General features: G+C 45.8%; 2 protein-coding genes across 2 annotated transcripts; both read right to left on the reverse strand.

Moving 5' to 3' along the window:
• Positions 1 to 3,177: 3,177 nt before the first annotated feature.
• Positions 3,178 to 3,685, reverse strand: LOC120693417 (basic blue protein-like). Its single transcript, XM_039976841.1, has 2 exons — positions 3,470 to 3,685; positions 3,178 to 3,380 (listed from the first exon to the last, which is right to left on the reverse strand). The coding sequence occupies exons 1-2, from the start codon at positions 3,639 to 3,641 to the stop codon at positions 3,178 to 3,180; spliced, it is 375 nt and encodes a 124-aa protein (XP_039832775.1). The 5' UTR covers positions 3,642 to 3,685.
• A 570-nt stretch (positions 3,686 to 4,255) lies between these two features.
• LOC120693126 (zinc finger A20 and AN1 domain-containing stress-associated protein 7-like) lies at positions 4,256 to 5,162 on the reverse strand. Its single transcript, XM_039976528.1, has one exon. The coding sequence runs from the start codon at positions 5,113 to 5,115 to the stop codon at positions 4,561 to 4,563; it is 555 nt and encodes a 184-aa protein (XP_039832462.1). The 5' UTR covers positions 5,116 to 5,162; the 3' UTR covers positions 4,256 to 4,560.
• Between the last annotated feature and the right edge of the window lie 7,307 nt (positions 5,163 to 12,469).

The following is a 12,469-nucleotide window of genomic DNA, read 5'->3' on the forward strand; positions in this document are numbered from 1 at the left end:
AAGTGATAGACACTTTGCGTACATCAAGGACCGGGTGTGGAAGCGTATCCAGGGTTGGAAGGAGAAATTGTTGTCCAAAGCAGGAAAAGAAATTCTTATAAAAGCAGTAGCACAAGCAATACCCACATATGCCATGTCATGTTTTGACCTGACTAAAACTTTGTGTGATGATATCAGCTCTATAATCTGTTGGTTCTGGTGGTCGCAACAAGAAAATGATAAGAAGATGCATTGGCTATTGAGGGACACTCTGAAACATAGAAAGGAGTTGGGTGGTCTGGGTTTTCGTGATCTTCATCTGTTTAATCTTGCCATGTTAGCTAGACAGGGGTGGAGGCTCTTGGTGGTCCCTGACTCTCTATGCGCTCAAGTGTTAAGAGCTAAATATTTTGCTGATGGAAAAATTTTAGAGGCAGTGGAGACACCAAATATATCGTATTCCTGGAGAAGTATCCTGAGAGGTATCAAAGCTCTGAAGGAGGGGCTTATATGGAGGGTTGGCACGGGTGAAAACATTAATATATGGCTTGACCCATGGATTCCAAATGGTGTGACTAGAAGACCATGTACTCCTCGGGGAAGAAATATTGTGACAAAGGTTTCTGAACTGATTGATTCAATTAATGGAGGATGGGACCATCAGCTAGTGAAGCATATTTTTTGGGAAGAAGATGCAAAGCACATCCTTGCTATTCCAATCAGAAGTGACATGGATGATTTTTTAGCCTGGCATTATGATAAGAAGGGGGTCTTTTCTGTGAAGTCGGCCTATCATGTCTTGGATGACATCGATACTCGTGAAAATAGAAGCCAACAAGGAGAGAGCTCATCAGGAACAGGGTGACATGGGTGTGAATGGAATGCTATCTGGAAACTGAAGTGCTTACCAAAAGTGAGGCAATTTCTATGGAGACTGGCTCACAACAGCTTACCATGGCGAATGAATATCAAGAGAAGAGGGATCAAAGATATTGATACTCGATGTCCTATGTGTGGGAGATTAGATGAAGATGGAGGGCATTTATTTCTGAAGTGCAAGATGGTGAAGCAATGCTGGGTAGCTCTGAATCTTGAACAGGTATGGCTGAAATTGATTTTGGCTGTTTCAGCAAAGGATATGGTCAGAGATATATTGGCTATGGATGAGGCGGTGCAAAGGACAGTAATCATGTTTTTATGGTGTTGGTGGGATGCCAGAAACAAGGCCAATGCAGGGGAGAAAATGCAGAGCACTGATGAGGTAGTGTTCAGAACTATCAGATATGCTGCAGAAACAGAAATGATGCAAGTTAAAGAGGTAAAACATGGTCACAAAACCAAAGAGTGCTGGAGCAAACCACAAGCCGAGACTCTGAAGGTTAATTTTGATGGAGGTTTTGTTGCACAAGAAAAGAGGGGATCCTGGGGGTTTGTGGTGCGAGACGAGAATGGCCAAGTAGTTCTAGCTGGAGCAGGAAATCTAAGTGCAGTGCATGATGCTCTATGTGCGGAGGCTGAGGCATGCTTAGCGGCACTGTCTGCCACTATGAACCATGGCATGTCCAATGTCGTTTTTGAGTCAGACTCCCTGGTGTTGGTGGATGCCCTGCAGACGAATAAGTATGTTCAAAGCCCAGGAGGGCCTCTCTTTAGGGACACACGAGCTGAGATGAGAGCGTCTTTCGCTGATGTTTATATTAATTTTCGTCCTCGTTCTTGTAATATGGTGGCACATGAACTTGCTCGCTTTAGTCTAAGTTGGGACCCGGGTCGATCCATGGTGTGGAACGACCCCCTCCCAGAGTTTGTACTTCGTCTTGTGTCTCGCGATTTAGCTGAGGCGATAGTGCAATAAAGTGAGCACAAGTAAGTTTCAAAAAAAAAAAAAAAAGAATCCAATAGAGGCGAAGTGGTCTGGTGGTTTTCATCTTTTTTTTTTAATGCAACGCACGCTACTTTATTAAAGTGGTCGCGTAGTCACTGACCAAAAGGTTGTTTAAAAAATCTGGGACTGGGAGGTGGTTTTCATCTTAGCGATGCGTTTATGGACGTACCCTTCGTCTCCCCGCTCAGCTGTACCATTGAACAAGCATTCCAGAAGGTGACTACTACTACTAGGCGCTTGTGCATTTCGCCCGTATTCATTTGTCACAACTGGAGTTCGTTCAAAATTTATCACAACTGAAGTGACTATTTTTATCCCATTCCATATAAAATTTACTTCTGTATTTGTAATTTCAGGTGCCATATTCGTATGATTACACCAGTAATTAGTAGAACTAACCTATTAATCAGTGCTCCTGCATGGACTACTCAGAATAAATATAAAAATAAAGCTTATAATCTCACACCCTCTTTCAGCTATTTAATATTCTAGCACATACTCTAAAATACATATTTATCATTATCAAGTTGCAATAGATTTTATTTTGTGTCACACCTCCATGTCTGTTTGATATATATATATAATTGAACAATTTGTTTATGAATTGGTATTCTTATCTATACTTTAACTTTTGATAATGATATAATTGGATATTTTATATGAAAACTTAGGGAGTTATTTGCATTATTTTATAATGACATATGTGGATAATTTACATGAAGATTAAAAGAATACTTTAGATTTTTTTATAATGGCAGAAGTGAGTAATTTATTATGAAAGATAACAGATCCAATGACTGTTATGATTAAAGTTGTCGGATTGATGGTCAAATGTTTCTAATTTTTGTGAGAATTTCTCTATTTTTCAGAGTGTCCATCAGAAACTTTACGTGGCTTTACATGTTGGTTTCAAAAGGAGTCTCCAATTAGTAATAGTAAGATTTTGTATGTTGGGCATCCATGCTGACCTCTTGCTATTATTAATATTAGAGCACAGAGAAACATTGGATATATAACTAACGCATGCTGCAGTACACAGAATAGTAACCAAGAAAATTGGAATTGGAATAAGTCGATTGGAGCAAACTTGACTGAATGAATGATCGGACAAGAGACAAGACTGATAGGTCATACTACATCGCTCTGTCTGTTTATTCGTAAGCTCGTTCTGGTATCTGAAATGCTATGATGAACTCCAGTTAAACAAGAAACTGTTATGAACGCCGACGGACGACGCAAGCACGGCAGACGGCGATTTTGAGGCTGGCTAAGGCGTACGTGACGGCCAAGCTTAATTAGCTAACTATAGCCGATCAGTGGACGTTGACGGCGAGCCTCATGCCGGAGCTGCACTCCCCCTCGGCTTGGCAGATGAAGTAGAACCGCCCGGCCTCCCCCAGCACCACGTGGTCGTTGCCGGAGGTGAGCGCCACCGCGTTGTCCGGCGCCACGCACTCGGCGTAGCCCCGCGCGTCCACCTGCACGACGTCGTGCTCGGGCGTCGAGTACCGGAACACTGCGCGAGCGAGCAGCCAGGTTAGTTGCATTGGTTAGCCACGGGGCGTCGGCCGCCGCGTCGTGGGCACGCGCGCTATCCGTACGTACCGAGCATGTCGCCGACCTTGAACTTCTTGCCCCTGGCCCAGGCGTCGTAGTCGACAACGCCGTTGTCCCAGCCGGCGGCGTCCCCGACCATGTACGTCGCCGCGGACGCTGGCGCCGGGAGCAGCGCGGCCGCCATGGCTGCGGCTAGAAGAAGCGTCCTAGGCGACGCCATTAGTTTGCTGCGTGGCGAGAGAGTAACGGGGGCGCGAGCGTACAGTGCTTGATGTTTGTTTGCCCGGACCGGGGATGCTGCTGCGCGCGCTTGGTTGGCATCAGGAGTTGCCCGGGCCCCGCGTATGTATAGGCAGACACCACCGTGCGCGTCCACCGTTTAGAGTTGGTGCGACCACCGCTAGCTGGCGTTGGCTGCTTGGCGACAGCACGTGAGTTCTACTTCTACCGGAGCATCCGATGCGACTCCATGGCCAGGAACACGACGACGCTGCTCGGGCCGGTGGGCTGGATATGCATGGCGAGTTGACCGATTCGATCAACGGCGAGCGTGACAAGTTAGGCCGCATGGCGCGCGCGCCGGCGGCGGAGCAGTAGGATCGGAGCTACGGAGTCACTCCGGCGAGTGCTTATGATTATGTGTCCGCGTGATCGTGAACAAAATGCAACTTGTACGCTTTAACGCTTACTGTGACCAAGCTTACGTTCAGTTCAGGACGCCCTGTTGTTGCCTGGACGCGCGAGAGAGATAGACCCTCTATGTTCCTAGGCTAGCGTATGTTTGCAGCAATTTTACTCGGAAATGAAAATTTCGAGAAAACAAGACTAGTTTGAGTTCACCGGCGGCGGGATCTTGGTCACACCCTCAACAAGACTAATTTGAGTTCACCGGCGGCGGGATCTTGGCCACACCCTCAACAAGACTAGTTTGAGTTCACCGGCAGCGGGATCTTGGCCACACCCTCACGGTTGTGCTTGTGCGGTCGACCAACATGCAGTACAACGAAAGAGTAAGGGTAACCGACGGCGGATGAATTTACACGTCATCATCCACAAAACAAAACACTAGATCGAGGTTGGTATGCCGCCTGCAAACTAAACACGTTCATCGCTGATGGATTGTGGCTGTCTGCTTCCGTTCAAATCCTGGCGATCTTGTCGGCGACCACGGCCGGGTTGCTCTTGGCGATGCGCTCGCGGCCGGCGCGCTTGTAATCGAAGCCGCAGGCGTGCTTCTCCGCGTAGCGGTGCGCGCCGCAGAAGGTCTCGCCGCAGCAGCACCGGAACCCCAGCAGGCCAACCTTCTTGCGGCACGCCGCGCACCTGCTCGCCACGGGCTTCGCGGGACTCCCCGCGGCCGTCGCTGCCTCGACAGCGGCTGCACCATCGGTGCCACCGTCTGGGGACGGCGCGACGGCGGTGGCGGCGCACGTGACGATCCTTGCCTTCTTCTCTGGCGGAGCGCCGCAAGATGCTGCGGCCGGGAAGGCGCTCGTCTTGAAGACGTCCTGCATCTTCTTCCTCTCGTCGGAGGGCGCCGCAGTGGCGGTGGCGGCGGCGTGCTCGCAGTAGCACTTGGAGCACATGCCGCCGGTGGCCGGGTTGCCGAAGAATCCGCACCCGGTCGCGCACGGGGCCGCGGCGGCGGCGGCGGCGATTTCGCTGACGTCGAGGCTCTTCCGCTTCTCCGCCATCCCTACCGTGCGGAGCTCGTCAAACACGTCGTTCGTCGAGAACGAGAAGCGAGCGTGACGAGCTTGCTCGCGTCGATTGAGTATTGCAATAGGTGCGGATTTATATATAAGGACACATGCGAGGGCGACACGGCGTGGGGACGGAGGCGTTGCAGGTTCGGAGCGTACGCCGTACGCGACCTTTATCCTGTTCGGATCAGATGCATTCGTGACTCCGAACCGGAAAAAATCACTGGTTTCATGCGAGCGGAGGGGTGGGGAAGCCGATTCACTCTTGCGAGTTGATCGCCGCCCGCCGGTCGCCGTCCAGCTTGGCGACGACGAAGCACATGTGCTTCTTGTCACTTGTCACCGCTGCACTTGCCAACGTTTCGGGCTTTCGGCCATGTCAGCTCGTAGAAGAAAATGTCAGGCCAACGCGCTGCTCCTCCGTGCAGGCCGCCCGTTCCCGTCCTCGCCGGCTCTGACGGATCGCTGCCGCACTCTCGCCGCTGGCGCCGTTTCTCGCTCAGGCACTTGGTTCTTTTAGTGGCGGATATAGCCAAGAGACGTGGGGGGGGCTGATGTCTTCTTCCACCTCTTTCCCACTCTCCTCTCTCTATTGTTAGAAGCGACGGCGAACAAAACGATGAAAAATAAAAAGATCAAATCGTAGAAAGACACGAGGATTTAACGTGAAAAACCCCTCCAATGCGAAGGGTAAAAACCACGGGCGCCAGCCAGCAAGAACTTCACTATATCGGGTGTTTGTGTACAACGCCTAGCTGCGACTTACAAGAGGAATAATAGGATTGATATTCTCCGGTGAAGCCTATGGGTTAGATACATAGGAGAGTCATGTGGTCTCCTCAACTTCTACTAGCAATGTGGGATTAAAAGTTTGTACCACATGGGCCTTAATGGGCCAAGCCCAAATTCCAACAATCTCCCATCAGAATTTGGATCACAATATAACATACTCCACCTTGAGACAAATTCCTTCTTGTAGCATATCAAAATCATCACCTGAACACAACAAAGAACAGAACTTCTGGCGCCAAATAGCCTCTTGGGCTAAACTGTCAAACCAACTAAGCTTGAGCAAAGCTCACACTTAGCTACATGAACTGATTTAGTCATCATATCAGCTGGATTATCATGAGTACTGATCTTGCATACCTTCAATTTACCTTGTGAAATAACATCACAAACATAATGGTACTTGACATCAATATGCTTTGTCCTTTCATGAAACATTTGATCTTTAGTGAGGCAAATAGCACTTTGACTGTCACAGAATATATCAATGCAAGAATCAACTCCACACAGCTCAGCAAACAAACCTTTCAGCCAAACTGACTCCTTGCACGCTTCAGCAATAGCCATATATTATGCTTCTGTGGTAGACATAGCAACAACAGACTGCAAAGTCGCCTTCTAACTTACAGCACAACTGCTAACAGTGAACACATAACCTGTGAGTGACCTGCGCCTATCCAAATCAGCAGCATAATCTGAATCTACATAACCAATGAGTCCCTGATCAGTTCTCCCAAACTTCAAACAAGAATCTGCTGTTCCTCTGAGGTACCTGAAAATCCACTGAACTGTCTTCCAGTGTTCTTTACCAGGATTAGACATGTATCTGCTAACCAAACTCATAGCATATGATAAATCTGGGCGAGAGCAAACCATGTCATACATCAAAGAACCAACAGCACTAGAATATGGGACTTTTGACATGTATTCAACATCCTCCTCAGAACTAGGGCACTAAGCAGCTGACAATTTAAAGTGAGGTGCAATAGGAGTACTAACTGGCTTTGAATCATGCATATTGAAACGCTGAAGAACCTTGTTAATGTAATTATGCTGACTAAGAAATAATAAACCAGATTTTCTGTCTCTAGTAATCTCCATACCTAGAATTTTCTTAGGAACACCAAGATCCTTCATATCAAATTCACTTCTCAATAATTTCTTTACTGTAGTGATTTCTTTTCTGCTCTTGGCAGCAATAAGCATGTCATCAACATATAACAGCAAGTATATAGATGATTCCTCAACAATCTTAATGTAAACACAGATATCATATTCAGATCTTTTAAAACCATGTAACAACATAAATGAATCAAACCTCTTATACCACTGACGAGGAGACTGTTTCAAACCATACAATGACTTCTTTAATTTGCAAACATAATTCTCTTTGCTTGGCACTATGAATCCTTCTGGCTGATCCATGTAAATTTCCTCTTCAAGCTCTCCATGCAAAAATGCAGTCTTCACATCTAACTTCTCAAGCTCAAGATCATGCATAGTAACAATACTAAAGAAAGTCCGAATTGAGCTATGCTTCACAACTGGAGAGAACACATCATTATAGTCAACACCAGGAATCTGACTGAAACCCTTTGCAACTAACCTTGCCTTAAATCTTGGAGGCTCACTAGAAGACAAATCCTCCTTTTCTCTTGAAGACCCATTTGCAGCGAACAGTCTTTTTTTCCTCAGGCAAGCTTACAATCTCCCATGTGTCATTCTTCTCAAGAGACTGCATCTCCTCCTGCATAGCTGAGATCCACTTCTCCTTATCAACAGAATCAATGGCTTCAGAATATGTTGCTGGCTCACTAGCATCATCCACCTGTTCAGCACAACTCAGAGCATAATAAGTCAGATTACACTCCTCAATTAAACGGTTTGGAGGTCCACAACTCCTCTTTGATCTGCGAAGAGAAATAGGTAAATCTACATCCTCCTCATGCTGCAAATCAGACTGTGAAACTGGAGGTGAGTGCTGAACAGTATTAGGAATACTATCTGAAACATCATTACCAACAACTTCATTTTCCTGGTCATCCATAAGCTCCACCTGCACACTAACTTGTGACTACAATTTCTCAACTAAAGCATCATCTGTGGACAAACTATCAGTAAATATCACAGATTCATTGAAAACAACACTTCTGCTCATGAAAGTCTTTCTAGTTTCAGGATTCCACAATTTATATCCTTTGACTCCCGAACCATAACCAAAAAACAGACATTTAATAGCTCTAGGCTCTAATTTTCCATTATCAACATGAGCATAAGCAGTGCAGCCAAAAACTCTCAAGTGTGAATAATCTGCAGGTGTACCAGACCATACCTAATAGAAGTCTTCTTGTTGAGTGGAATAGAAGGCGATCTGTTGATCAAATAACATGCTGTATTAGCAATCTCATCCCAAAAACGCTTGTTCATATGGGCATTGGACAACATGCAACGAGCCTTCGAGATGATAGTCCTGTTCATACGCTCGGCCACACCATTCTGCTGAGGAGTGTATGGTATGGTGTGATGCCTAACAATGCCTTCTTTTCTGCAATAATCATCAAAAGCATCCGAACATAATTCTCCACCATTATCAGTTCGAAGCACCTTGACCTTCTTCTCAGTTTGCCTTTCTATCATAACTTTCCATTCTATAAAAGCAGCAAAAGTATCATCTTTGCTTTTCAAAAAATAAGGCCAGACTCTTCTAGAGTAATCATCAATAATGGTAAGCATATAACGAGCACCACCATATGAAGGCTTACGTGAAGGACCCCACAAATCAGCATGAACATAATCAAGTGTATCTTTTGTGGTATGAACAGAGGTATTAAATTTGACCCTCTTATGCTTACCAAATACACAATGCTCACAGAACTTCTTGCCACTCAGAATGCAGCCATCCAGCAGGTTTCTCTTCATCAATTCTGCCATACCGAATTCACTCATGTGTCCAAGACGCATATGTCAAAGGTCAGTCTTACTAGGTTCAGCATTAGCAACATTAGCAGCAAAAACAGAACCATGCAAAGTACAACCTCTGAGAACATATAAATTTGAAGGATTGAGATCACCCAGCAAACATACAAGAGAACCTTTAGATACCTTCACAACTCCACCTGAACCGATGTATTTGAGTCATTCTTTATCAAATGTGCCCAACGAGATCAGATTTCTTTTCATCCCTGGTATGTGCCTTACATTCTTCAGTATGCGAATCATGCCATCATGGGTCTTGATCTGAACAGAGCCAATGCCAATAATCTCACACGGGTTATCATCTCCCATGCGCACAAAATCACCATTCTGCAAAGACTCATAGGAACTGAACCAATCTCTATTAGTGCAGATATGAAAAGAACATGCAGAATCAAGAATCCACTCATCATGATCAGCAACACAACCAGCAAAGACAACCAAACAATTTGACTCAGAGTTTTCACCAGCAGAAGCAACACTAGCCTTACCATCAGATTTATTTTTCTTCTTCTCCTTATTCTGCAATTTCCAGCAATTCTCAATCATATGAGATTTCTTCTTGCAATACTTACAGAATTTCTTCTTGGGACCTTTGGACTGGGAGCGGCCTCTACCGTCATTGCTCTTGCCACGATCGTTGTTATCACTTGAGGATCTTTGCTCTAATATGCCTCTGACATACAAAGCGTCGCCCCTAGAGGACGAGCCATCTGTCTGCACCATGCCTTTCATCTTCTCCTTAAACTGGAGTGCCTCACAAACTTCCGGAAGGGTTAGTTCATCACGGCTTAATAGTATGGTGTCACGGAAACTTGCATAAGAACTTGGCAAAGAGCATAATAAAAGAAGACCTAAGTCCTCATCTTCATACTTAACCTCCATCGACCCTAGGTCAGCAACGATCTCCTTGAAGACAGATAGGTGACCCATCACCGAATCACTCTCCTGCATCTTAAGCGTGTACAGCTTCAACTTCATATGCAATTTACTGGTAAGATCCTTCGACATGCAGATCGATTCCAGTTTTAGCCACAATTCTGCAGCAGTCTTTTCCTGTAGCACTTCTTATAGAATATCATTAGATAGATGAAGCTGAATAAGAGAAAGAGCCTTACGGTCCTTGCGCTTCTCCTCATCGGTCCACTCATCCTTCTTTTTCTTCCCGAATTTTTCCAGCGCCTCATCAAGATCATTGGTTTGTGCTAGAATAGCTCTCATCTTGATTTGCCACAGCGAGAACCTTGTCTTGTAGTCCAACATCGGTAGATCATACTTCATCGACGCCATCACGAAACCCTAACTTGAAACCACGGCTCTGATACCACTTGTTAGAAGCGACGGCGAACAAAACGATGAAAAATAGAAAGATCAAATCGTAGAAAGACACGAGGATTTAACGTGGAAACCCCCTCCAATGCGAAGGGTAAAAACCACGGGCGCCAGCCAGCAAGAACTTCACTATATCGGGTGTTTGTGTACAACGTCTAGCGGCGGCTTACAAGAGGAATAATATGATTGATATTCTCCGGTGAAGCCTATGGGTTAGATATATAGGAGAGTCACGTGGTCTCCTCAACTTCTACTAGCAATGTGGGATTAAAAGTTTGCACCACATGGGCCTTAATGGGCCAAGCCCAAATTCCAACAATCTCTCATCAGAATTTGGATCACAATATAACATCTATTTTTTCTTCTCCCATCTTTTTTTTCCCTAGCTCCCCCTTTTTCTAATGGACACTGCAACCAGTAGGGGGTGGAGCCCCCTCAGCCCCCCTGCTGGATCCGCGCGTCTCTCAGTGCCCAAGATGGACGGTGCCGAAGAACAGCGATGCTGAGTGAGTGTCACCCACACCCTCGCGGGCGCTGTATCTGATTCAATTTACATGTAGTAATCTTTTTTCCTGATTGCACAACTCCTCTCCAAATTCAGTGTTACATAATTAGAAATTTAGAATAGCATTTGTTAGTAGCAGCTGAATTTGCCAGAAATCGATCAGGACTTGCTTTAACGACGTCAAGCCCCTCATCAATCTTTGTCAGTAGCAGCACTGCAGCAGACTGATCCAGCAGGATTTTGTAAATATTTTTATTAACCATTGGTTTGTTGCTATAGCATCTATTCATCAGATCTATTAGTTTCCTTAAGAGCAACTCCAAAAGAACATGTATCTCACCCCTAAAATCTTTTTTTGGAAGAAAAGTGAAAAAAAACGGAGTCCAACCGACAGCGCAAACCTTCCCCAATACTTTCGCGACGCGAATATCCAATGCCTCGCCGCGCATATTTTCGCAGGCTCTGCTGCCCCCAATCGCCCCTGCCGCGGAACAGGTCGCCGGCCGCCGTGGCTCCAGGTCGGAACGGGAGCGCCACCGGCCGCCGCGGCTCCAGGCCGAAACGGGCGCCGCTAGCTGCTGGAATGGCGCCTGTCGTACCGGTTCCTCGCCATCCTCTGTGCGCCTGATGCCTTCGTCGCCGGCGGCAGCCGCGGGGAGGAAGCTCGTCTTGCAGCTCGCGGCGCTCCTCTCCACTCGCGTCTGTTCTTGGCCAGGCTCTCTCAGGATGGCGGCCTTGCTGCATCTAGGAGGAGCAGCACGGACTGCTGCACATGGGACGGCGTCGCCTGCAACGCAATCAGGGAGGTCATCGAGGTCTCTCTGAGTGGCAGCCTCCCATTGGAACTTATGCTCTCCAGCAGCATGTGCACGAGCACGAGAGAGGAGAGACGGAGAGAGAAGGGAGAAGAACACGGGAGAGGAGGGGATGCACGGACAGATCGATTTGCGTCCAATCGATTAGGATCAGGGGCAAAATAGGTAGTTCATGTGCCTGATTTGAAATATTGGGGATAGTTATTGGCATTCTACTGTGAGTTGATATGTTTTTAGGGAAAAAGAATTTACCATAGCCCCCAATACATCATTTTAGGGAACAAGTTTTTAGCAACCTCTTAGAGTTGCTCTAAGCCCCGGATATACACATGTCAATTCGACAGGTTTTCCAGTTGAGCTTAGAATTCCCTAAAGATGATTACATTACTTTCTCGAACTCTTCTGTTTTCAGACTTGAATATTGTGTTTTACGAAACTCTTTTTATACATATTCTTTCTTAGAAATATGTTTATTTGTTTAGCTGACCATGTTCATAATGGTTTTGGGATGATCAATCGCAACAATGAGCTGTGTTATATGATGATATTAATTATGTTGAAAATTAAAATTGTTTCCTGTCAAAAGTATCCTGTTGCACTAGTTTTAGTTGATTTGTAAATATCCTCTCCAAAATAACTCAAGCAAACAAAATAACCGGATGATGTTTAAGAATACGTGCTCCTTGAAACCAGGTCGTCACCACAATTGAGGGTTTATGATTCTGAATTTTTTATGGACATGCAAGCCTTGAAGAGATTGGTGATTTCTACTGGCTTTAGCACCAGACCAGATCAAACTTATATATATTTTTGTATAGTCCACAATACTCAATAAATTAAATGCCACAATGTTCAGTTGCTTCCAATATAAATATGGCCTCATGGACTGGTTTGTGAGTTTTCTACTTTTCGTGATCAAATTTGATACCTG

This window comes from Panicum virgatum, chromosome 9N (genome assembly GCF_016808335.1).
Source record: "Panicum virgatum strain AP13 chromosome 9N, P.virgatum_v5, whole genome shotgun sequence".
Lineage (NCBI taxonomy): Eukaryota > Viridiplantae > Streptophyta > Magnoliopsida > Poales > Poaceae > Panicum > Panicum virgatum.

Excerpts from the sequence above, each read along its gene's own strand:
- LOC120693417 (XM_039976841.1), bottom strand. The coding sequence starts at position 3,641 with ATGGCGTCGCCTAGGACGCTTCTTCTAGCCGCAGCCATGGCGGCCGCG. Across the intron at positions 3,381-3,469 it reads CAAGGTCGGCGACATGCTCG|TGTTCCGGTACTCGACGCCC; the intron begins GTACGTACGGAT and ends TCGCTCGCGCAG.
- LOC120693126 (XM_039976528.1), bottom strand. The coding sequence starts at position 5,115 with ATGGCGGAGAAGCGGAAGAGCCTCGACGTCAGCGAAATCGCCGCCGCC.